This window comes from Ranitomeya variabilis, chromosome 4 (genome assembly GCF_051348905.1).
Source record: "Ranitomeya variabilis isolate aRanVar5 chromosome 4, aRanVar5.hap1, whole genome shotgun sequence".
Classification (NCBI taxonomy): domain Eukaryota; kingdom Metazoa; phylum Chordata; class Amphibia; order Anura; family Dendrobatidae; genus Ranitomeya; species Ranitomeya variabilis.
The window spans coordinates 253,585,689-253,609,644 of NC_135235.1; the positions used below are offsets into that span (position 1 = coordinate 253,585,689).

Genomic DNA, 23,956 nt, shown 5'->3' on the forward strand with positions numbered 1-23,956 from the left:
GTTTTCACGCTCATGGGCGTTTGGGTCGTGCATTTAATGTGCTGCTCCGAGCCGTGGGCGTACAACATGTTTTATACATGCCATGCTTTACAATGAGCTGAACAGACGCCTTTATCAGCTCCACTCCCTTTTTATCCGGTGGATTTTCTCAGAAGATCATTGAAAGCTTCTTAATTTTGTGCTTGAGTTTATAAATATAAATTCAAGGCGTCTGGTAGCAAACGCCAAAATGTTATAAAGAAAAAAAAAAAAAAAAAAAAAAATTTTTTTAAAGCCAAGCTGGTCTTTCAGTGTACTTCTTTAAAGGGATTGAAACTATATAGACAGAGAAAGCTGCGGATCATCACATTGTCTCCTTGTTGACCTTAGTTTGTTGGAAATTGTACCTTTACCTAAGAGGAATCTTCCTAAAAAGACAGTGTTTGTTACAATGTATCTTTAGCGACAAGACACATAACGAAAATTAACTGAACCAGCAGTAGAAAAGAGGAAAAGGAGCCGTCAGGTCTCACAGAGGGGCGGCTATTCTCTTCTCAGGTCAGGGTCTGGGGCCGGAGAAGGTGACTGCACAGGACGGCGATACCTGACATATCTGCAAAATATTCATAAGGGACAAAAATGAAGAAATCTAAAAAAAAAAACTAATTTACATCAAAAGAAAATCAGCCGCAGTGCCTCCATAACTACGACATCCACAGTGCCCCATAACAACATCTACAGTGCCCACATAATACAGATAGCCACAGTGCCCCAAAATAACGGTGACATCCACAGTGTCCCCAAAATAACAGTGATATCCACAGTGTCCCCAAAATAACGGTGATATCCACAGTGCCCCCAAAATAAAGGTGATATCCACAGTGTCCCAAATAACAGCGATATCCACAGTGTCCCCATTATAACAGTGACATCCACGGTGTCCCCAAATTAACTGATATCCACAGTGCCCCCATAATAACAGCGATATCCACAGTGCTCCCAAAATAACGGTGATATCCACAGTGTCCCCAAAAGAATGGTGATATCCACAGTGCCCCCATAATAACAGTGATACCCACAGTGCCCCCATAATAACAGTGATATCCACAGTGCTCCCAAAATACTGGTGATATGATATCCACAGTGTCCCCATAACAACATCTACAGTGCCCACATAGTACAGATAACTACAGTGCCCCATAATAACAGCGAAATCCACAATGCCCCCCATAATAACAGAGATGGGCCAAGTGATCCCTTTAGAGGTTCCAGTGCCCCCATAATGACCGGCATAGTGATCCCTGTAGGGGCTCCAGCGCCCCCATAATGACCGGCATAGTGATCCCTGTAGGGGCTCCAGCTCCTCCATAATGACCGACATAGTGATCCCCATAGGGGCTCCAGCGCCCCCATAATGACCGGCATAGTGATCCCTGTAGGGGCTCCAGCGCCCCCATAATGACCGGCATAGTGATCCCTGTAGGGGCTCCAGCGCCCCTATAATGACTCTTCCAGCTTTATATTTAATTTATGCAACTTTCTAATATACTCTGAGTCTCGCTGTGTTTTGGATCTTCCCTTGGTGTCACCGCATAGTAACATCTTTGTTCACGTTCAGAGGCTAAAAAGCCTGGATCGACCGATTGCCTCTAACAGCTGAGAGCTCGTTACATTTATATCCAGCCAAGATAATCCACTAGGAGCTCCACCACTCAGCAGCACAGATCTGTCTCCCGGCCTGTTTGTTACAATGTATCAGTGCAGGTATGTATCGAGCTCACAGAGGATTGTGCAGACTAGAAATATTGGGATGTACAGACTTGCAGCCTCCCCATGTAAACAAAAATATCCCTATTCACTGACAGCAAGCAGAGGTTTTGAAAATAATGAAAAAACTGAATCAAAGTTTATTAGAGAGTTGCAGAACTTTTCATTAGACGGTGATTTAAACCTTAATTATGTGGCTGTGGTGGAGGACATCATGTTCATGATCGTTCGTCTGGGTCGGGCACATATTCGGGGGCTTGTGGTTAGCAAAGACGGTTATTAGCGATGGTTATTCTCAGCAGGGTTCAGTCCACTGACAGAAGACACTTTATTCTACAGATCTATGGTGAAGACGCCATCTTGTTACTAGGCAGCGATCTACGCTACAGGCTCTAGACAAATATGCCGCCGACTCCCGTGATTACAGTTCCTGACCTTTTCCCTGCTCCCCCCAGTTCTTGGGTAGCTCAGGTGGTACTCTGCACCGTGGACTCTTCGTCTTGTTCGTGGATAACATGCACGCCAGCTGCACACAGTGCCCGGGATGTGTTTCGGGGTCCAGCAGTCTTGGGTGGGGGCTCTTGCTCTCTGATGTCTGCCGTTGAGCTCGCTGGGGAGTGGTGGTACCTGTGGCTGGAAAGAGTGGTGGGTCCGGTGGACCTGCTGCTTGTATAACTGGGGGACCCCGATGTGTCAGAGGCCGTCCTTGATTCTGTGGGTGAGTCTTCCTCCACCTCCGTAGACTCCTGGTGAACAGAGTACAGAGCCATTCATCACAGTATGCAACAATACGGCTTATGGGGGAATCTACAGGCGGCACGTGTGAGGGGATCTACAGGAGGCACGTGTGAGGGGATCTACAGGAGGCACGTGTGAGGGGATCTACAGGCGGCACGTGTAGGGAGAATCTACAGGCGGCACGTGTGAGGGGATCTACATGCATGCACTCGTGAGGGGATCTACAAGAGGCATGTGTGGGGGTATCTATAGGTGGCAAATGTGAGGGGATCTACATGCAGGCACTCGTGAGGGAATCTACAGGCGGCATGTGTGAGGGAATCTACAGGAAGCACGTGTGGGGGTATATACAGGTGGCACGTGGGAGGGGATCTACAGGCGGGCACGTGGGAGGGGATCTACACGCGGCACGTGTGGGGAGAATCTACAGGAGGCACGTGTGGGGGGGATCTACAGGCGGCACGTGGGAGGGGATCTACAGGCGGGCACGTGGGAGGGGATCTACATGCGGCACGTGTGGGGAGAATCTACAGGAGGCACGTGTGGGGGGGATCTACAGGCGGCACGTGGGAGGGGATCTACAGGCGGCAGGTGTGGGGGGGATCTACAGGCAGCACATGTGGGGGTATGGTACCTACAGCTGACAATTATGGAAGAATCTACAGCTGGCACCTATGGATATAAGTGACTACCACTTATGGGAATATATATGACCAAGGATATATGTGGATCACACGCCTGGCAGACTGGTATAGGGATATTGTTACCTTGCCATCTTAGGCTCTGTTCATACCTGTTGTATTTTTAACTGATTTACAGTGGGTAAATTAAGTATTTGATACGCTGCCGATTTTGCAGGTTTTTCCCCTACAAAGAATGGAGAGTTTTGTAATTTTTATCGTAAGCACACTTCACCTGTGAGGGACAGAATATCTGCATTTTATTGCATGAAATAAGTATTTCATCACCGACCAACCAGCGAGAATTCTGCCTCTCACGGACCTGTTAGGGTATGTGTCCACGGTCAGTAAACGCTGCTTGTTTGACGCTGCGCAGAGCTGCAGCGTCAAACATGCAGCGTCCAGATGTTCCAGCATAGTGGAGGGGATTTTATGAAATCCCGTGTCCACTATGCGTGGAAACACGCATCCGACTTCCCTGCGACTCCGGACATGCTGCGCGTCTTTTCAGATCGCAGCATGTCCGTGCTACCTGCGGCGACGCTGCGTCGCCGCAAGTAATATCACAGGGCGCTATGCGAGGGTGCGATGATCCCGGATGTGTACAGTTAACACATCCGGCTTCATCGCGTCCCAGAAAGGGGGCGGGGCTTCGCCGCTCCGGCGATACCGCCGGCCATCCTGACCGTGGACTCGTACCCTTAGGGCTTGTTCACACTATCCTTTTTTCGCTGCGGATCTGCAGCGGATTTGCAGCTGCGGATCCGCAGACGTTTTCCATGCAGGGTACAGTACAATGTTACCCTATGGAAAACGAAATCCGCTGTGCCCACTATCCTTTTTTCGGCTTGAAAATCAGCGCGGATTTTCAGCGGAAAAAAAGAAGTACCATGTCAATTCTTTCTGCGGATTCCGCAGCGGGTTTCCACCTGCACCAATAGGAAAATGCAGCTGGAAACCCGCAGTGGAATCCGCAGTAGAAAAAGGACTGAAACCCGCAGTGAAAACCACCGCAGGTTTTGCACTGCGGTTTTCACAAATCAGGACCTGAAAAATCCGCAGCGAAAAAAGGATCGTGTGAACATAGCCTTAGTGTTTCTTTAGAAGCCTCCTACTCTGCACTCATTACTTGGATTAACTGCACCTGTGTGACCTCGTTACCTGTATAAAAGACACCTGTCCTCACACTCCAACCTCTCCACCATGGCCAAGACCAAAGAGCTAAGGACAAAATTATAGACCGCCACAAGGCAGGAAGCATGGACGTGCTAATCAATCCCCCCAAACGGGAGGAGTATGTCAGGCTCTCTCATCTGCATAGCTCCTCTGCTATCTGCACTCCGCACCTTAATATGGTTTGATGTCACGTTTTACCATGGAATAAAATTGCACATCAAGAAGGATCTGGGTTCTCTCGGGCCAATAAGCAGGCCTTAACATTGGTATAGATGACCTTCCTTTTCCTGTAAGAACCTATGTTTCTCATATCCTTATTGCTGCCAGACAATGCTTAGCGTTTTGTGGGAAGACTCCCAGGGTACCTACCTTAGCGGATTTGATGGACAAAATGAATATACATTACCAATACGAATCAATCCTCACTGTAAACCTGTCACATAGAATCAATATAGAGGAAAGGTGGGTCTGGTGGAGTGCTTCGCAGTGGGCCTATATACCCAATATTCCCTGAATTCAGTTTTTGCAACTCTAGATCTTTCAATTGAAGTATTCATTCTTAGATCTCGAATTTCTCTTATGGCGTCTTGTTTATTGATTAGTGTTATTCCCATGTTTATTCTTCCGATTCCTAATTTCCCATCCTATACCAACTACCCCCTCTTCCCTTATATGTAATTTGAAGGTAATTGTGTCATAACCTAAGTGCCTCTTTACTTGTTTCTGTTTTTGGAAAAGTTCAATAAAAAGTTATTGGTTTAAAAAAAAAAAAAAAAAAAAAGAAAGATCTGGGTGAGTGCTCCAAATCTTTCAATTTTGTATGATTTACCTTGGATGTTATCTATGTGAATACACCACCCTACAGGGATCCTGAGGCTATGTGCACACATTGCGGATCCGCACGGATCCGTAGCAGCTTTCCATGCGTTTACAGTACCATGTAAACCTATGGAAAACGCAATCCGCAGTGCCCATGCTGCGGAAAAAAACGCACGGAAACGCCGCAGGTTACATTCCGCAGCATGTCACTTCTTTGTGCGGATTCCGCTGCGGTTTACACCTGCTCCATAACAGGAAGCCGCAGGTGTAAAACCACAGGTGGAATCCGCGGTAAATCCGCAGGTAAAACACAGTGCCTTTTACCTGCAGATTTGTGAAATCTGCAACCCTCAAAAATACGTGTGCACATACCCTGAGGAGGCATATTGAGAGTGAACATTGCCTATTTTCAGTAACTGGTGTCATTGAGTGTGAGGACAGGTGTCTTTTATACAGGTAACGAGTTCAAACAAGTGCAATTAATCTAGGTAATGAGTGCAGAGTAGGAGGCTTCTTAGGGCTACTACTCACTTGCGCGAGACTCGGATGAGTCTCGCACGTCAATACCCGGAACTGCACCTGGCACAGAGGAGCCGAGCGTGCGGCTGCATGTATTCCTATGAGTGCCGGCAGCAGCGCCGGGGATTAACATGCGGACTCATCCGAGTCTCGCGCAAGTGAGTAGGAGCCCTTAAAGAAAAACTAACAGGTCTGTGAGAGCAGAATTCTCGCTGGTTGGTCGGTGATCAAAATTATTTCACGCAATAAAATGCAAATTAATTATGTAAAAATCCTACAATGTGATTTTCTGGATTTTATTGTTAGATTCTGTCTCTCACAGGTGAAGTGTACCTCCGATAAATATTACATCTCCATTCTTTGTAGGTGAGAAAATGTGCAAAATCAGAAGCTGTAGGTTTCCTCAACTAGTTCCTAGAGCTTCTGTAATCTTGTTCACACGCAGTGGAAAATTCTTCTGCAGGTTTACATTTGCGTATTGTAAAAATATCTACAGTAGAAATGTGACGTGTGGATGATTTCAGATAGAAACACATTGGATTGGTGCCATTGAAATCGACCAGAAGAAAGGTTCTGCCTCTGCCATAGAGATGCTCATCCGCTTAAAATGACCCTCCGCCTGTTATGATGGCGTTTTTTAGCACCATTTTCTACTATAATTACTTTTTCGATATGTCTCTATAGCAGGTACAGTTCCATTTTTCAGATCCAGAGCCTCACAGCCCCTGCAAAGACAATATGCATGTTTCCTCATGCACCGCCACTAGAGGGAGCTCCAGCGCTTTCAGCATACGGTCTCATTATTTTGTATAAATGGCGGCTGCAGACAAGGTTCAGGCTTTTATATCTATGTAAGTGCAGGGGATTGGTGGCTCTGTATCTGGAAAACAAAGCTTTGGCCCTTAGAAAGATATATCAAGAAATTTATAAACACCGAATGTTGAAGTTATTGTAGTAAAGACACCAAGGTGCACAGTTACATACACAGGAACTTTGCGTTCATTCACTGAGGATGTGCTAATAATGCGCTATGCCCCATATTTGCTGTGAATGGCTAGGGAATGAGGGGCAATACATTTCTTTATAGGGCATGTGTTTTTGCTTTTTTTTTTTTTAACATATCTTTGGGGTTAAATCAGTTTTGTATTGCAGTTGTGTTTCCTTAAAAATTTTGCAGTTTGTGCAGAGAAAAAAAGCTTGTAAAAGCCACTCAACTATGATGTGATTTGTGGCTATAAATCAGCTGACAGGTGCTCATAAAGAGACAGTTCTGTTAGCATGAGCTTGCTAACTGATTCTCAGTTAGCTCATTCTGCCGCACAGCCTATAGAAAGACAACGGTGACATTTTTTAATGAAGGTAAATTAAAAAAAAAAAAAAAAAAAGTTGATCTCAAATACATAAATTTAATAAAGAAAAACCCTTGTAACCCCCAAAAGGTGAACAACCCATTTACGGTAATTATTTCCATAACAAAACTTTTACAATAAACTTTCTACTGGTTACTAAGAAAAATAGGATAAGACTGACACCCAGTGGCTGAGGGCGGCATTACATGATATGTGACGACTTCTTTTGCAGCTCGTTCTAAGTCTGTACAGAGGGACACACATAAGTATCGTCATCTGGTACCTTATTATTCAAGATGTACAAAGTCACAGGATTTTTGTTTTCTCGTTCTATAGTCCGTGAATTAACTTCCACTGCAATGAGAAGAACACAATTAAAATGACTCATCTGCAGCAATGAACGCCAGGAGTATTTCCAAAGATCGGCTTTCCTTCACCTGGAATTCTACTTATGTCAATTCCCTGAAACACTAAATGTCCGGGGGTCTCCAGTATACAGGCATACAGTGCCAACCTATTACACTACTTATATAATAATACCACTGTGCCCAGCTAACTGTGCCATATGAGGTATACATGTAGAAAAGCCTCGGAGACACCATCACGTGTTTCTCAACGCAAGCAATGAATAGCCAGGTCTCTTTCACCGGGAAGGAACAATCACGGGAAGGGCAGCATCCAATAAAGGAAAACCACCTATGCCAAAACAAGGTGTCCATCCACAGACAGCTGTTTCGGGGCAAATACCCCGAAACAGCTGTCTGTGGATGGATACCATGTTTTGGCACAGGTGGTTTTCCTTTATTGGATGCTGCCCTTCCCGTGGTTGTTCCTTCCCGGTGAAAGACCTGGCTATTCATTGCTTGCGTTGAGAAACACGTGATGGTGTCTCCGAGGCTTTTCTACATGCATTTGCATATTTCCCTTTAGGGATGGGGGCAGTGTTCTGGATCACTGCGTTGAGAAACACGTGATGGTGTCTCCACGGTGTTGGATGTTTTGATCTCCCCGAGGTCATTCATCCTTATGTTTATATGAGGTATACAGTCATGGTCGAAAGTGTTGGCACCCTTGAAATTCTTTTAGAAAATGAAGTATTTCTCCCAGAAAATTATTGCAATTACACATGTTGTGTTATATTCATGTTTATCTGCTTGGATATGTATTGGAACAACAAAACAGAGAAAAAAAGGCAAATTGTGCAGAATTTCACACCAAACCCCCAAAATGGGCCAGACAAAATTTTTGGCACCCTCAATTTTTATAATCATCAACAACTGGAAATGGAGCACTCATTCTTCTGCACACTGCTCCCGGCCTCATATGTGAAGGCGCCTTCTTCCCACAAGCAATTTTAAGATCTCTCCACACGTGAGCAATAGGATTTAGATCCGGACTCATTGCTGCCACTTCAGAACTCTCCAGCGCTTTGTTTCCATCCATCTCTGGAGGCTTCTTGAAGTATGTTTGGGGTCATTGCCCTCCTGGAAGACCCATGACCAAGGACGCAAACCCAGCTTTCTGACACTAAGCACTACATTGTGACCCAAAATATTTTGGCAATCCTCAGATTTCATGATGCCCCGCACACAGTCAGGGCACCCTAGTGCCAGAGGCAGCAAAACAACCTGAAAACATTTGTGTCCCTCCACCATATTTGACTAGGAACTACACTTTTCTTTGTAGGCCTAATTCCGTTTTCGGTAAACAGTAGAATGACATGCTTTACCAAAAAGCTCTATCTTGGTCTCCTATGTCCATAAGATGCTTTCCCAGAAGGATTTTGACTTGCATACATTTTGGTAAGCTGCAGTTTGGCTTTTTTATGTCTCTTTGCCAGAAGAGGGGTCCTCCTGGGCCGGTCCGGCTTCAGGTTTTTGTGGGCCCTGGGCGAAAGAGTTTCAGTTGGCCCCTTTAACACACGCCATGATTCATGAAGCACAGGTACGGCAGAGAAATATAGGTATAGACAATGCCAAAGATTTCACTTACTTCTTACATTACATGAGTGACATTTATTATAAATTCTATTATAGCTCAGAAACTGGTGAATTCTTGCAGCGCACAGTGTGTGCGCTGGGGGTATCAAAAGTCTGCAGTCCGAGTGACTGCAGACTTTTCATTGTAGACCAGACACTATAGTCCTCCAAGCAGTATTATGGGAACCAACTGTCCTCCATACAGTATTATGGGCACTAATTGTCCTCCATACAGTATTATGGGCACCACATAGTCCTCCATACATTATTATGGGCACCACATAGTCCTCCATACTGTATTATGGGCACCATATAGTCCTCCATACAGTATTATGAGCACCACATAGTCCTCCATGCAGTATTATAGGCACCACATAGTCCTCCATAGGGTATTATGGGAACCACATAGTTCTCCATACAGTATATCTATACAGAATAATGGGCCCCATATATTGCGCTATACAGAATTGGCCCCTGTTCCCAATATAATGCTCCATACAGAATGGGCCCCATATAATACTCTATACATAAAAAATCAACTACTCACCTCTCCTCATTCCTTGCTGGCTCCAGCTCCGGTTTCCTCAGCATTTTCTAGGACTCGGCACTGATCAACACAAGGGGCACGCTGTAGTGACGTCATCGCGTCCTGTGCCCTGAGATGTCAGAGTCAAAAGACACGGAAGAGACCGCAGCAGTGCAGGAACAGGAAGAGGTAAGTATTTGAAGCAGTTTAAAGCATGATGGGGAGGCCCAGTGGTAGTGCCCACGCTGGTACTGGGTTCCCCCGACTCACTGGCCCCAAACCGTGCCAGTGTTCCCGACAGTGAGTGGGCCTCCCTGCTTGCTCAGGGCCTCGGCACTTGCCCGAGTGCGCCGGCTGGTGACACCGGCCCTGATGCGCATAATACTGTATGAAGGACTATGTGGTGCCCATAGTACTGTATGGAGGACTATGTGGTGCCTATAATACTGTATGGAGGACTATGCGGTGCCCATAACACTGTATGTAGCACTATGTGGTGCCCATAGCACTGTATGTAGCACTATGTGGTGCCCATAATACTGTATGGAGGACTATCTGGTGCCCATAACACTGTATGTCGCACTATGTGGTGCCCATAATACTGTATGTAGCACTATGTGGTGCCCATATAACTGTATGGAGGACTATGCGGTGCCCATAATACTGTATTTAGCACTATGTGGTGCCCATAATACTGTATGGAGGACTATGTGGGGCCCATAACACTGTATGTAGCACTATGTGGGGCCCATAACACTGTATGCAGCACTATGGGGGGCCATAACACTGTATGCAGCACTATGTGGTGCCCATAATACTGTATGTAGCACTATGTGGTGCCCATAATACTGTATGGGGGGGGGGTCTATGTTGTGCCCATAATACTGTATATAGCACTATGTGGTGCCCATTATACTGTATGGAGGACTATGTGGTGCCCATAATACTGTATGGAGGACTATGTGGTGCCCATAATACTGTATGTAGCACTATGGGGGGCCCATAACACTGTATGTAGCACTATGTGGTGCCCATAATACTGTATGGAGGACTATGTGGTGCCCATAATACTGTATGTAGCACTATGTGGTGCCCATTATACTGTATGGAGGACTATGCACTGCCCATAACTGTATGTAGCACTATGTGGTGCCCATAATACTGTATGGAGGACTATGTGGTGCCCATAATACTGTATGGAGGACTATGTGGTGCCCATAATACTGTATGGAGGACTATGTTGTGCCCATAATACTGTATGTAGCACTATGTGGTGCCCATAATACTGTATGGAGGTCTATGTGGTGCCCATAATACTGTATGGAGGACTATGCGGTGCCCATAATACTGTATTTAGCACTATGTGGTGCCCATAATACTGTATGGAGGTCTATGTGGTGCCCGTAATACTGTATGTAGCACTATGTGGTGCCCATTATACTGTATGGAGGACTATCTGGTGCCCATAACACTGTATGTAGCACTATGTGGTGCCCATAATACTGTATGTAGCACTATGTGGTGCCCATAATACTGTATGGAGGACTATGCACTGCCCATAATACTGTATGTAGCACTATGTGGTGCCCATAATACTGTATGTAGCACTATGTGGTGCCCATAATACTGTATGGAGGTCTATGTGGTGCCCATAATACTGTATGTAGCACTATGTGGTGCCCATAATACTGTATGGAGGTCTATGTGGTGCCCATAATACTGTATGTAGCACTATGTGGTGCCCATAATACTGTATGGAGGTCTATGTGGTGCCCATAATACTGTATGTAGCACTATGTGGTGCCCATTATACTGTATGGAGGTCTATGTGGTGCCCATAATACTGTATGGAGGACTATGCGGTGCCCATAATACTGTATTTAGCACTATGTGGTGCCCATAATACTGTATGGAGGTCTATGTGGTGCCCATAATACTGTATGTAGCACTATGTGGTGCCCATTATACTGTATGGAGGACTATACCATCTGGTCTAGAATAAGTCTGCAGTCACTCAATGTGCTGTGCACTGAGAGGATTCGTCGGTTTCTGAGCTATTATAGAATTTACAATAGATATCACTCATGAAATGTAAGAAGTGAGTGAAATCTTATACATATATTTCTTATGTGTGCATCATGAATCACAGTATGTGTTAAAGGAGCCCACTGTGACATTTGCCCGGGGACCACGAAAATCTGGTGCGGTCCTGCCTGGTGCCATACAGTGCCCATATAATGTGTTACAAAACATGTACAGTAGTAACTAGTGATGAGCGAATATACTCGTTACTCGAGATTTCTCGAGCATGCTCGGGGTCCTCCGAGTATTTTTTACTGCTCGGAAATTTAGTTTTCCTCACCTCAGCTGAATGATTTACTTCTGTTAGCCAGGCTAATTACATGTGGGGATTCCCTAGCAACCCCCACATGTACTTATGCTGGCTAATAGCTGTAAATCATTCAGCTGCGGCGATAAAAACTAAATCTCCGAGCACTAAAAAATACTCGGAGGACCCCCGAGTGTGCTCGAGAAATCTCGAGTAACGAGTATATTCGCTCATCACTCGTAGTAACATAAAGTGCCAATGTAATAGTGAGACATACATATGTATAGTGGAATAAAGTGCCTGTATAATAATGCTGCATAGATAATACTGTCATTTAGGGAATAAATAGTATGGTTTGTTTTTTTTTGAAAGCCCAAGATCGTGCTCTCCACCCGAGTGTTCTAAAAAAGTGACTAAAGGTGCCACAAAAAGTGCATTAGGATTATGGTCTCTTGAAACCCTCTCCAAAAGGAGAAGGGCCCCCAAAATCTTTCCCCGTCCCTCCGGGCCAGAAGGCCACAGTGAGGGTCAGGGATAGTAGCCGAAGCCAAGGGAAACCCAATCTTGCTCCCAGCATCTGCGTGAGCGCTAGGAGCCATCCACTGTCGTCTCTCCCCCGGAAAGTGGAGAGTCAGGGGTCCGGGGGAAGCGGAACCTAATAGCCACAAATTCCCCCCCAGACCATCAGAGGGAACCCATAAAAGGACCGCAAAGTCCTAGTGACAGACACACAGGGAAAATGAACACGGTGAAAATAAATAAATAGTATGCACTGCAAATATAGTCATGCCAAACAGTGCCAACGTGTTTGTGAGACCTAGGTGTCAATGTGTTAGTAAAAGGGGTACCATTTCTCCTTCTGGAGAGCGACATGCCTGATGGGCCATGCAATGCTCCTCTGGGAAATTAAATATGTAAATTGCCTGTTTAGAGAGGAAGAGGAGTTAATTATTACTGCCACCTATTGGATGCAGTGATCCTAAGGCATGTGGCAAGGCTGGATGGTTATAAGTAGGATTGCTAATACCAATAGGTGGCAAACAAATAAAACCAAAGGTATGAACTGAGATAGAAACTGGTGTGCATGCAGCATGTAAGAACACGTTCACACTAGCCACTAAACAGAAAAAAAACAAAGTCTTTGTTTTTTACCAATAGGTGGCAGTAGAGATCAAGTCCTTTCTGAACAGGCAATTTGTAAATGTGTATATGCAATGTAGTGTAATAGAGAGCCTGAATAATAACGCCCCACAGTGTACATATAGAAGTATTATATGGCAGTGGCGTTACTTGAAAGTCCTATCAAGGATCTTTAATCATACTGGTCTTTTCATGGGCCAAAAAAAACAGCAACTCCTGCACCTGATTAGTTACACCCCTGCCATACAGTACAAATGTAATGTGACAAAGCCCCTGTATTGTACTATATATACACACCTATGTAATAACGCTGCTGAGTGCATATATCATTGTACCATAGAGAGAACATACAGCATGTAGTGCAGATATCATCTTACCACGCAGAGCATGTTTTATACCCAGCCATATGTCTCCCCAGGAAGGAAGGTGCGAGGGGGCTGTACATGGAGATAGGGGTGATATGCCCCCAGGATGACGGAACTGTTACCCAGCTATAATCTGGCCCTTCACATAATATTTACCTTCATGTTTTAGGAGATCTTCTGGATGGTCGGTGTAGTCACAAGACGTCTGCGTCTCCAGCTTGTGCTTCTCTCTAGAAGGTCAGAATTGATGCATTATATGATATTACCCACGACATCCGTCCCCCACATCGCTGATCTGTCAGCTGTGGTTCAGCCATAAACAGGTTTCTGTAGCCCTCCAATGATTTAAAAGGGAACTGACCCCAGATTTCACAAAACAAACTGTAAAATTACATAGTTGTTTTTAGACTTCATGATACTGGTGAACTTACTGTAAAAATCCATGTCAAATTGGATGTATAATGTTTTATAAAAAATTAGATTTAATTTCTACCCACCTGACAGATTCTCAGGGTCCTTCCTCACTGCCGCTACAGCATCTTCACCCATCTATCCTGAGAGCTCCTCAGTGTTCCTCCTCCCTGCTGCTACAGCATCACCATCTACCTATCCTGACAGCTCCTCTGTCACTCCTCCCTGTTGCTACAGCATCACCACCCACCTATTCTGACAGCTCCTCAGTGTCCCTCCTCCCTGCTGCTACAGCAGCTCCACCCAGCTATCCTGAAAGCTCCCCAGTGTTCCTCCTCTCTGCTGCTACAGCATCACCATCCACCTATCCTGACAGCCCCTCTCTGTTACTCCTCCCTGTTGCTACAGTATCGCCACCCACCTATTCTGACAGCTCCTCAGTGTTCCTCCTCCCTTCTGCTACAGCATCTCATCTGACCTATCATGACAGCTCCTCAGTGTTCCTCCTCCCTGCTGCTACAGCATCACCATCTACCTATCCTGACAGCTCCTCTCTGTCACTCCTCCCTGCTACTACAGCATCACCACCCACCTATTCTGACAGCTCCTCAGTGTTCCTCCTCTCTGCTGCTACAGCATCACCATCCACCTATCCTGACAGCCCCTCTCTGTCACTCCTCCATGTTGCTACAGTATCGCCACCCACCTATTCTGACAGCTTCTCAGTGTTCCTCCTCCCTTCTGCTACAGCATCTCATCTGACCTATCATGACAGCTCCTAAGTGTTCCTCCTCCCTGCTGTTACAGCATCTCATCTGACCTATCCTGACAGCTCCTCAGTGTCCCTCCTCCCTGCTGCTACAGCATCTCCACCCACCTATCCTGACAGCTCTTCAGTGTCCAACCTCCCTGTTACAGCATCTCCACCCACCTATGCTGACCGCTGCTCAGTGTCCTCCTTCCTTGCTGGATCTCCATCCACCTAACTTGACTGACATTTCCTCAGTGTCCCCCTCCCTGCTGTGGCTGACTCTCTGCACACTTCGCCTGTTTGACAGGAATAGCAAATATCCAATGACAATATTGTGTAAACTTTATACGAAAACTGACATTTTGAGACGCCATAGTTGTACCATGAGATATGGATATCAGTTATTCTGCTCCTACATATATAATGTAATCTTTGGGTGGGGACAGGCTCCTGAGGTGCAGTGCATGCTTGTAACCCTACTTCCTGGATGGCTTCCAACAAGCGCAGACTGTGACCAATGTAACGAGCAGGAATATTCCCCCGGTGGAAAGGACAATGTACAAAGAGCTTCTTCCTGTGTGATAGAAAAACAAACATCATGTTACAATCATCTCAGGAGATAAACTGTTAAGAATATAGATCTTAAAGGGATATTCCATATAATTGACATGACAACATCTGGAGTATCAGTTGTAGGCGGCTACGCGGTCAATATAATTGTAAGGGAATCTTCGAGTGAAAAATCTCCATAGAAAGCAGGAAACACACTGGAAACCCTCCTTTAAAGGCTGGGTACAAACATCCCGGAAGTGCTAGACGATGTGCACCAAAAAGTTATCTAGTGTGCAGGGTGGGTCTAACCCCCATGATGTCAGCCTTCCCTTCTGCTTCCAATCGATCCGTCTAGGAACCAGCAGAGATTTTTAAAGTTTGATCCCATCTGTATAGACAAGGGGGAGTCAGCATGGGGGCTCTGGTCCGCTAGCCGAAACTGCATGCACCAGGGATCAACCCACCGAACACTCGATCTCCTTTCTCCGTAAGCATAATGCTACTCAGACACCACAGGGTGAGGGTAACACAGTGTGGCAATACTTTATTAAACCACAAAACAGGCAGAATACACATAGAACAGTCCCAGCAAAATACCCAAGATGGTGCAAATTTACAGAGTTTCATCCTTCCGCTGACTCGCCAGGATAAGAGCAGCTGAGACTTCACGTCTTCCAGGGCCGACTACCCCACCTGTGACACGCACACAGAGAGGAGGCAATGACAAGCTTGGGAAGAGGACAGTCCATTGAGGTTCAAGGCCAGTTTACTGGAGGGTCACAACCTAGCTTCAGCTTCCAGAGCCAACTACCCTACCTGTGGCATGCACAGAGCAAAGGTAACAACAAGCTTAGGCAGATGACAGTCCATTCAGGTACAAGGCCAGTTGACCAGACGGTCACAAAGTGGCTTCTCTGAACATCTCCATGGAGCCAGGCGACCTGCGGGTCCCATTCCTGGCCACCATACATGTATCCATGGGGCTCAGGTGAGAAGTGGGTCCAAATCCTGACTACCCCAAATGTATCCTTGGTTCAGCGATGGTCAATGAAGCAGATCTGTATTCTTTTAGCTGGGGTCATGGTCCTCTAAGCTGGCATCCTGTAGAAATGTGTCACTCGTGATGGAGCCATGATGTCTTCACTGTTGTACTGTAGAGAGTCTCTGGTTCTTTAGATGTCTGGCTCTCTTGACTGTCTGGAGGTATCTCTGTTACAGAGGGGCATCTCCTCTTTTTAGGCCATGTGCACACGTTAAGTATTTTTCGCGTTTTTTTGCTATAAAAACGTGATAAAAACGCGAAAAAACCGCTAACATATGCCTCCTATTATTTTAAGTGTATTCCGCATTTTTTGTGCAAATGTAGCCTTTTTTTCCGCGAAAAAATCGCATCGCGGAAAAAAAAGCAACATGTTCATTAAAATGCGGAATTGCAGGGGATTCCGCACACCTAGGAGTCCATTGATCTGCTTACTTCCCGCACGGGGCTGTGCCCACCATGCGGGAAGTAAGCAGATTATGTGCGGTTGGTACCCAGGGTGGAGGAGAGGAGACTCTCCTCCACGGACTGGGCACCATATAATTGGTCAAAAAATAAGAATTAAAATAAAAAATAGTCCTATACTCACCCTCGATGTCTTCCCGCCTCTGTGCTGCACGCTGTCGCTTCGGTTCCTGTAGCTGGTGTGCGGAGAAGGACCTGCCGATGACGTCACTGTCCTGTGATTGGTCGTGAGCGGTCTTGTGACCGCTCACGTGACCGTGACGTCACGGAAGGCCCTGTGCGCACACACTAGCTATAGGAAGAGGAACGGACGCCGCTGAGGAGATGTCTGGGTGAGTATAAGCATTTTTTTATTTTTTTTATTTTTAAACATTCTATCTTTTACTATAGATGCTGCATAGGCAGCATCTATAGTAAAAAGTTGGTCACACTTGTCAAACGCTATGTTTGACAAGTGTGACCAACCTGTCAGTCAGTTTTCCAAGCGATGCTACAGATCGCTTGGAAAACGTTAGCATTCTGCAAGCTAATTACGCTTGCAGAATGCTAAAAAAAACGCGAAAAAAAAACGGAAAAAAACCGCAAAAAAAAAATGCGGATTTCTTGCAGAAAATTTCCGGTTTTCTTCAGGAAATTTCTGCAAGAAATCCGCAACGTGTGCACATACCCTTATAGTTAGCAACTGACCTTCAAATCAGCATTCAGAGGTCAAGAGAAAGATGGGATTAGGTTGACTCGCATTGTTTGACAATTTAAATCAATTTGCATAACTTTTACTCCTCTGTTTTGCAAGTCAACAAGCCAGCTGGCCTGGATAATGCATAATCAGCAAACATCACTAGTCATCCAAGATAACAGCACAGTATGTTACATCAAATGTCAACTTACAAGACAATATTACAGGCTTGTACAAACAAAAGTCTGTATTTTCTTAACCAACTAGAAAAACACAAATTCAAAAGTCAACGAAAAATGTAACATTGTATTTTCTCTAAAAGAATCAGTTACAGGAATTAGAAATAGCAGCGATTTCCCACAGGTGTTAGTGTGCCTGCCCAAAATTATAGGAGCTCATCATAGACTGCTTTAAATAACAAATGTACAGGATCAGTAATGTAATGTATGTGCACAGTGACTGAACCAGCAGAATAGTGAGTGCAGCTCTGGGGTATAATACAGGATGTAACTCAGGATCAGTAATGTAATGTATGTACACAGTGACTGCACCAGCAGAATAGTGAGTGCAGCTCTGGGGTATAATACAGGATGTAACTCAGGTTCAGTAATGTAATGTATGTACACAGTGACTGCACCAGCAGAATAGTGAGTGCAGCTCTGGAGTATAATGCAGGATGCAATTCAGGATCAGTAATGTAATGTATGTACACAGTGATTGCACCAGCAGAATAGTGAGTGCAGCTCTGGGGTATAATACAGGATGTAACTCAGGATCAGTAATGTATGTACACAGTGACTGCACCAGCAGAATAGTGAGTGCAGCTCTGGGGTATAATACAGGATGTAACTCAGGATCAGTAACGTAATGTATGTACACAGTGACTGCACCAGCAGAATAGTGAGTGCAGCTCTGGGGTATAATACAGGATGTAACTCAGGTTCAGTAATGTAATGTATGTACACAGTGACTGCACTAGCAGAATAGTGAGTGCAGCTCTGGATTATAATACAGAAGGTAACTCAGGATCAGTAATGTAATGTATGTACACAGTGATTGCACCAGCAGAATAGTGAGTGCAGCTCTGGAGTATAATGCAGGATGTAATTCAGGATCAGTAATGTACGGTATGTACACAGTGACTGCACCAGCAGAATAGTGAGTGCAGCTCTGGGGTATAATACAGGATGTAACTCAGGATCAGTAATGTATGTACACAGTGACTGCACCAGCAGAATAGTGAGTGCAGCTCTGGGGTATAATACAGGATGTAACTCAGGATCAGTAATGTAATGTATGTACACAGTGACTGCAGGTCCTGGCGCCTGCGCACTACAGTACTTTGCTCTGCCCTCAACAGGGCAGACAAAGTACGCCTGCACCGGAGCCGCATCGTGAATACAAGTAGAGGACGTAATCGGAAGAAGATGGGAGGCCCCGGACCGCGATGCCCATCGGATCGGACCGCCCGCCCAGGTGAGTATAATCTAACCTCTTTTTCTCATCTTTCAGGATACATCGGGGGCTTATCTACAGCATTACAGAATGCTGTAGATAAGCCCCTGATGCTGGTGGGCTTAGCTCACCTTCGATTTTGGGGGTGACAGGTTCCCTTTAAAGTTGCATACATGGGCAGGTGTTATGTGGATATCTATAGCGTGGGTGGGAAGATGTCCACCGTTTGTTCACCTGCAGAGTCGGCACAGCCATGTGCTGTCAGGACCTGTGTGAACTTGAGAGGCAGTCTGTGTGTTGTGATTTGGAGAGCAAAGACTCCAAACGGTGGCTTCAGGTGGAGCTAAAGACACATGGTGATCCGGGCAGGCGAACCCCTCAGACATATTGGACTTTGCTATACATAATGTTTTTGTTTTCTGTTATGCCAGAAAGGCCACGTTTACTTTGCTGAACCCCGCTATGGTTTATGCTGTTCCATAATAGACCAGCAGGTGATTTATCACAAGAAGCGTTCCTGTGTCTACCTTGGGAAGCAGCTGAGTGAGTCAACCCCTCACAGTGGTCATATACTTTATATGTATTTTTTTTTTAGATGCTAATTTCTATGTGTTTAATATTAATAATTATTACTCACTGTAGACGGTCATCTTTATAGGAGAACTACGTCCGCTGCTAATAGGATTTTCTACCAGGCAATTATAGATTTCATCATCAGACATTAAGACTCTGGTGATGGTCACCACCTGATGATTAGGGGACAGGAGGATCCTGGAATTATTGATTAGCGTCTTCCCAGCCTTCAGCCAGGTGTAGAGCGGCTTAGTCCCGTTCTCATGGACGCAGCTCATAGTGAGGTTCTCTGTCAGCTCCAGGACAGTGGATGAAGGAACAGACACACGAGGCTTCGACACAGGAACTGGTGAGAAATAAAAGGAAACATGAGATAGCAGAAAACCTAATGACGGTGAATGGTAATGTTATGGGGGAAGTGGCTGTGGCCAGTAATGTTGGAGGAGGCGACTGTGGATGGTAATGTTATGGAGGAGGCGACTGTGGATGGTAATGTTATGGAGGAAGCGACTGTGGATGGTAATGTTATGGAGGAGGCGACTGTGGATGGTAATGTTATGGAGGAGGCGACTGTGGATGGTAATGTTATGGAGGAGGCGACTGTGGATGGTAATGTTATGGAGGAGGCGACTGTGGATGGTAATGTTATGGAGGAGGCGACTGTGGATGGTAATGTTATGGAGGAGGCGACTGTGGATGGTAATGTTATGGAGGAAGCGACTGTGGATGGTAATGTTATGGAGGAAGCGACTGTGGATGGTAATGTTATGGAGGAAGCGACTGTGGATGGTAATGTTATGGAGGAAGCGACTGTGGATGGTAATGTTATGGAGGAGGCGACTGTGGCCGGTAATGTTATGGAGGAGGCGACTGTGGATGGTAATGTTATGAAGGAGGCGACTGTGGCCGGTAATGTTATGGAGGAGGTGACTGTGGATGGTAATGTTATGGAGGAGGCGATGGGCCGGTAATGTTATGGGGGAGGTGACTGTGGATGGTAATGTTATGGAGGAAGCGACTGTGGCCGGTAATGTTATGGAGGAGGCGACTGTGGCCGGTAATGTTATGGAGGAGGTGACTGTGGCCGGTAATGTTATGGAGGAGGTGACTGTGGATGGTAATGTTATGGAGGAGGTGACTGTGGATGGTAATGTTATGGAGGAGGTGACTGTGGATGGTAATGTTATGGAGGAGGCGATGGGCCGGTAATGTTATGGGGGAGGTGACTGTGGATGGTAATGTTATGGAGGAGGTGACTGTGGATGGTAATGTTATGGAGGAGGTGACTGTGGATGGTAATGTTATGGAGGAGATGACTGTGGATGGTAATGTTATGGAGGAGATGACTGGATGGTAATGTTATGGAGGAGGCAACTGAGGCCGATAATGTTATGGAGGAACTGTGTCCGTCCGCTTAGTGACATTATGATCTTACCGTCCACAGTGAGGTTGATGGACTTTTGTCCGGTGAAAGTGTCATCTGTTATGGAGACCTCCACCTCATACATCCCCTCGTCAGACAGGAGGAGGTTGCTTATTAGGAGGGAGCCATTTTCAAATATCTGTATCCGATCCTTATAATCCGGTCGCAAATTCCCAATAATCTCGGTGCCCACAGACTGCACCACAGTGACCGGCTTCTCTCTCCTCACTTGCCATTTGACCACTGGCTTGTCACTGCTGGAGCTGCTGTACTGCACCGAGAGCAGCGCGGATCTTCCGTACGTGCCGTGGATGTACTGTATGTGACTGGTGATGTTCACAACCTCGACAAGATCTGCAGGCGACACGAGAAAATGCCAAATATTACATTCATTGAGATGCTGAGCTGTGTACCTAATCTTATCTCGTGTGAAACTGTCTGGTGAGCCGAGTATCTAATTCAGTTTGATGTCATCTGAAATTCAATCCTTCCACCTCCATCCTGCTGTGGCTGACATGTTAGAAGCCGATGGTTGCAGTATGAACGGGGCGTTCACTCACCTCCTTTTACACATGGAAGGTGTAAAGCACCGGTAGCAGTGAAGAGGCAGTGACCCACAAAGTTCAAAAATAAAAGTGTCTTTAATGCGTTATCTTCACACAGAAAAGGTTCCAAGTGCAGCGCCCCAGAGTCCTGGTCGTTGCAGTACTGATGCTCTGCCGCTAAGGGGGGCTATGGTACGTCTGATGGCACTGAAGGAGTTCACCTGACCAGGTATCACAGACACCAATACACTTCACAGTCCGGCCTCCAGGGGGAGCTAAGGGTGCTATGTATTAGGCCACTCCTCACAATCTGGTAAAACTGGGGGTTAGATAGGAAGTTAGACACAAAGCTGACTGGGTTGGAGCCAGGCAACATCCTGTGGCAGAGGATGTTGCAGGGGAAGATTCAGGGGGGTCACTGTCAGGGGTGGGATCCTGACAGAGGCCTAGCGAACAGAGAGAACGTTACGGGACCGCGCCTGCACGAGATAGTGGCGGTGCTCTAAGAAAGGACAAGAAGCGAGGTTTATTGTGCTGAGTGAGAAACGAGATCAACGCAACAAGGAGAAACACCAGTAGGAGTCGTGCTGTAAGACGAGGCAACATCCTACTGAGGCGCGCAACCGGTGGCCGGAACACCGAGGAAGTATAGAGCTCCAGGCCTAACTTCAAACCTACGGCAGGACAGTCAGTTATAGGCGGGCTGTCTCACTCAATTCACCTAAGAAGACATAGGGGGCAACAACAGGAGAGGGGCGACACTAGGGTCCAGGAAGAGCTCCGAGCCTACCCGTCATATGGGTGCGTCCTAGCCATATCATCTGGGGGACGAAGAAGAACATCATAATCGAGTTGTGAGGGAACTTCAGAAACAGACACAACAGTTGTGGGGACTATCCCGTAAGCACAGCAGGGGAGGACCACAGCACACAAGCGCTAGAAGGTAGGCACAGATTTCCACCTGCAAAGGGAACTCTGGAGGTGCCATCGGACCGGCCGGACTTGCGCAGCCCGGTTAACCGTATTCCGGACTGAGGATCCTGAAGCCTTCAGTAAAGAGGTAAAGAGACTGCAACCTGGTGTCCTCGTTATTTACCTCGACCTGCACCGCACTATAACATCATCACCATACCCTCCACCTTCATTGTACGCCCCTCAGCAGGGTCACGGACCGGGTCTAGCCACCGTGACAACCCCAGAGCAGAGACTGAGAGGCCCGGTACCGGGTACCCCTCGGCCCTGCGGCAGTGGGGGCGCTACAACTTGGCGTCACGAACAGGATCTACTTAAGCCTGAAGAATCAGGTCATGTGTGCCTTGGAACTGTGATTTATTGTGCTTGGACTGTGACTTAGTGCAAAGACTGTGCATTACCGCTGCCGCCAAGAATTCCCGCCAAAACCGCCGCCATTATAGCACTCCGAGAAGCGCAGAAGAAGGAGAAGGGCGTGGAGTGGGCGTACCTGAGCTGGAGAGTGCGACAGGCAATGGCCGCCCAGTCTGAATATTTCTGTGTCCTGGGGACGTGCCCGTCAGCATGGGAGATCCGCCTCCCGATCCTCCCGATCCTCTATGGTGGGCGGAGACCGAAGAAACGAAACTATGACTCAGATGAGGTGGGACTAGAGACCAGAGAGGGCCTGCAAAAGAGGATGGCCCCGCATCGATCCCCGTCACCGGAGAATTATTCCAATATGCCCCTGCTGGAGGATTTGGACCCGTGGGAGCTGTCGATGGGGCATTCTTTGCCTGCGCGGTCCCCAACCTGTGTGCCTCCCTCAGGAGAGTGGAGTGGCACCAGAGGAGTTACCCCAAGTGGGGGTACTGAGTGCCGCGACCCCCAGGGAGGCCGCCTCACCTCTGCACCAGACCCGGTCGCCGCTGCGACCACTGGTGCCCCAGCGTTCCCGCAGCCTGGCCCCAAAGTGCCGGGGGGGCCAGACCTGGGGCCCTTCCCTTGGGGAGAATACAGGAACCACCTGGTTGCGGAGTTCCAGCGGGAAGTGGAGCGGGAGGCGCGTGGTGAGTTGCTGGAGGGCTCCCTGCCGAAATGGGGCGTCATAATCGTCTACCAGCCCCAGAAAGGGAAGGGCTTCGTGCAGGAGATTGGAACAGCCCTGAGGGTCCGCATCACCCGGGACGAAGTGGAGCCCTGCCTGTGTGGAGATGGCGCCAAGTCCCTACTGAAGCCGGGGGATGTGGTGATGTACAGCCGGCGTCTAAAGGGAAGCAGCTGGTGGGCCCGGGATATGCAGCGCTGTACGGCCGTTCTGGCGGTACCCCAAACCGAGGGGGAGGAGCTTGCCGCTGAAGCCGCTGCTGCAGCCTCTGCCGCCGCCAGCATCATCCATCGACCCACGCAGACACTTATCGCAGCGCACGACCTGGTCGTGCAGAAGACCCGAACCCACGGGGTACACCTGGCATCGGGAGTAGACTTGGAGTCCGGCCTGCCTGGGCCGCAGAGGGCCACCTGCCAGGTAAAACCTCGGTGGGGGGCAGCCAGGAGCTGAGTAAGCAAAAATGCTTCATCACATGTAAATAGTTAACTGTTTGTCTTCTTGCTGCTACAACCCGATCAGGGTAACTCTTAAAGGGATCCCTTTGTTTACCCGGGATCCCTTCCTCTGCTTTTGCTTTTGTTTCCTGTTTTATCATTGTTGAAAGAACTGCTGGATCATGAACACTGCATGATTACAAA

At 47.0% G+C, this 23,956-nt stretch overlaps 1 protein-coding gene across 2 annotated transcripts in view; it reads right to left on the bottom strand.

Annotated features, from left to right (window-relative positions):
- Positions 1-1,858: 1,858 nt before the first annotated feature.
- The window catches only part of HEPACAM (hepatic and glial cell adhesion molecule), a 46,853-nt gene continuing 24,755 nt past the window's right edge, over positions 1,859-23,956 (bottom strand). The window contains exons 2-7 of one of the 2 annotated variants that reach the window (XM_077249516.1): positions 20,724-21,065; positions 19,353-19,634; positions 15,009-15,102; positions 13,523-13,596; positions 7,311-7,381; positions 1,859-2,492 (exon numbers count right to left, since the gene is read on the bottom strand). In XM_077249516.1, the coding sequence (XP_077105631.1) occupies positions 2,214-2,492; positions 7,311-7,381; positions 13,523-13,596; positions 15,009-15,102; positions 19,353-19,634; positions 20,724-21,065 (1,142 nt within the window). In that variant the 3' untranslated portion in view covers positions 1,859-2,213. The remainder of the gene's footprint in view (positions 2,493-7,310; positions 7,382-13,522; positions 13,597-15,008; positions 15,103-19,352; positions 19,635-20,723; positions 21,066-23,956) is intronic. The other variant, XM_077249517.1, reaches the window with a different exon arrangement.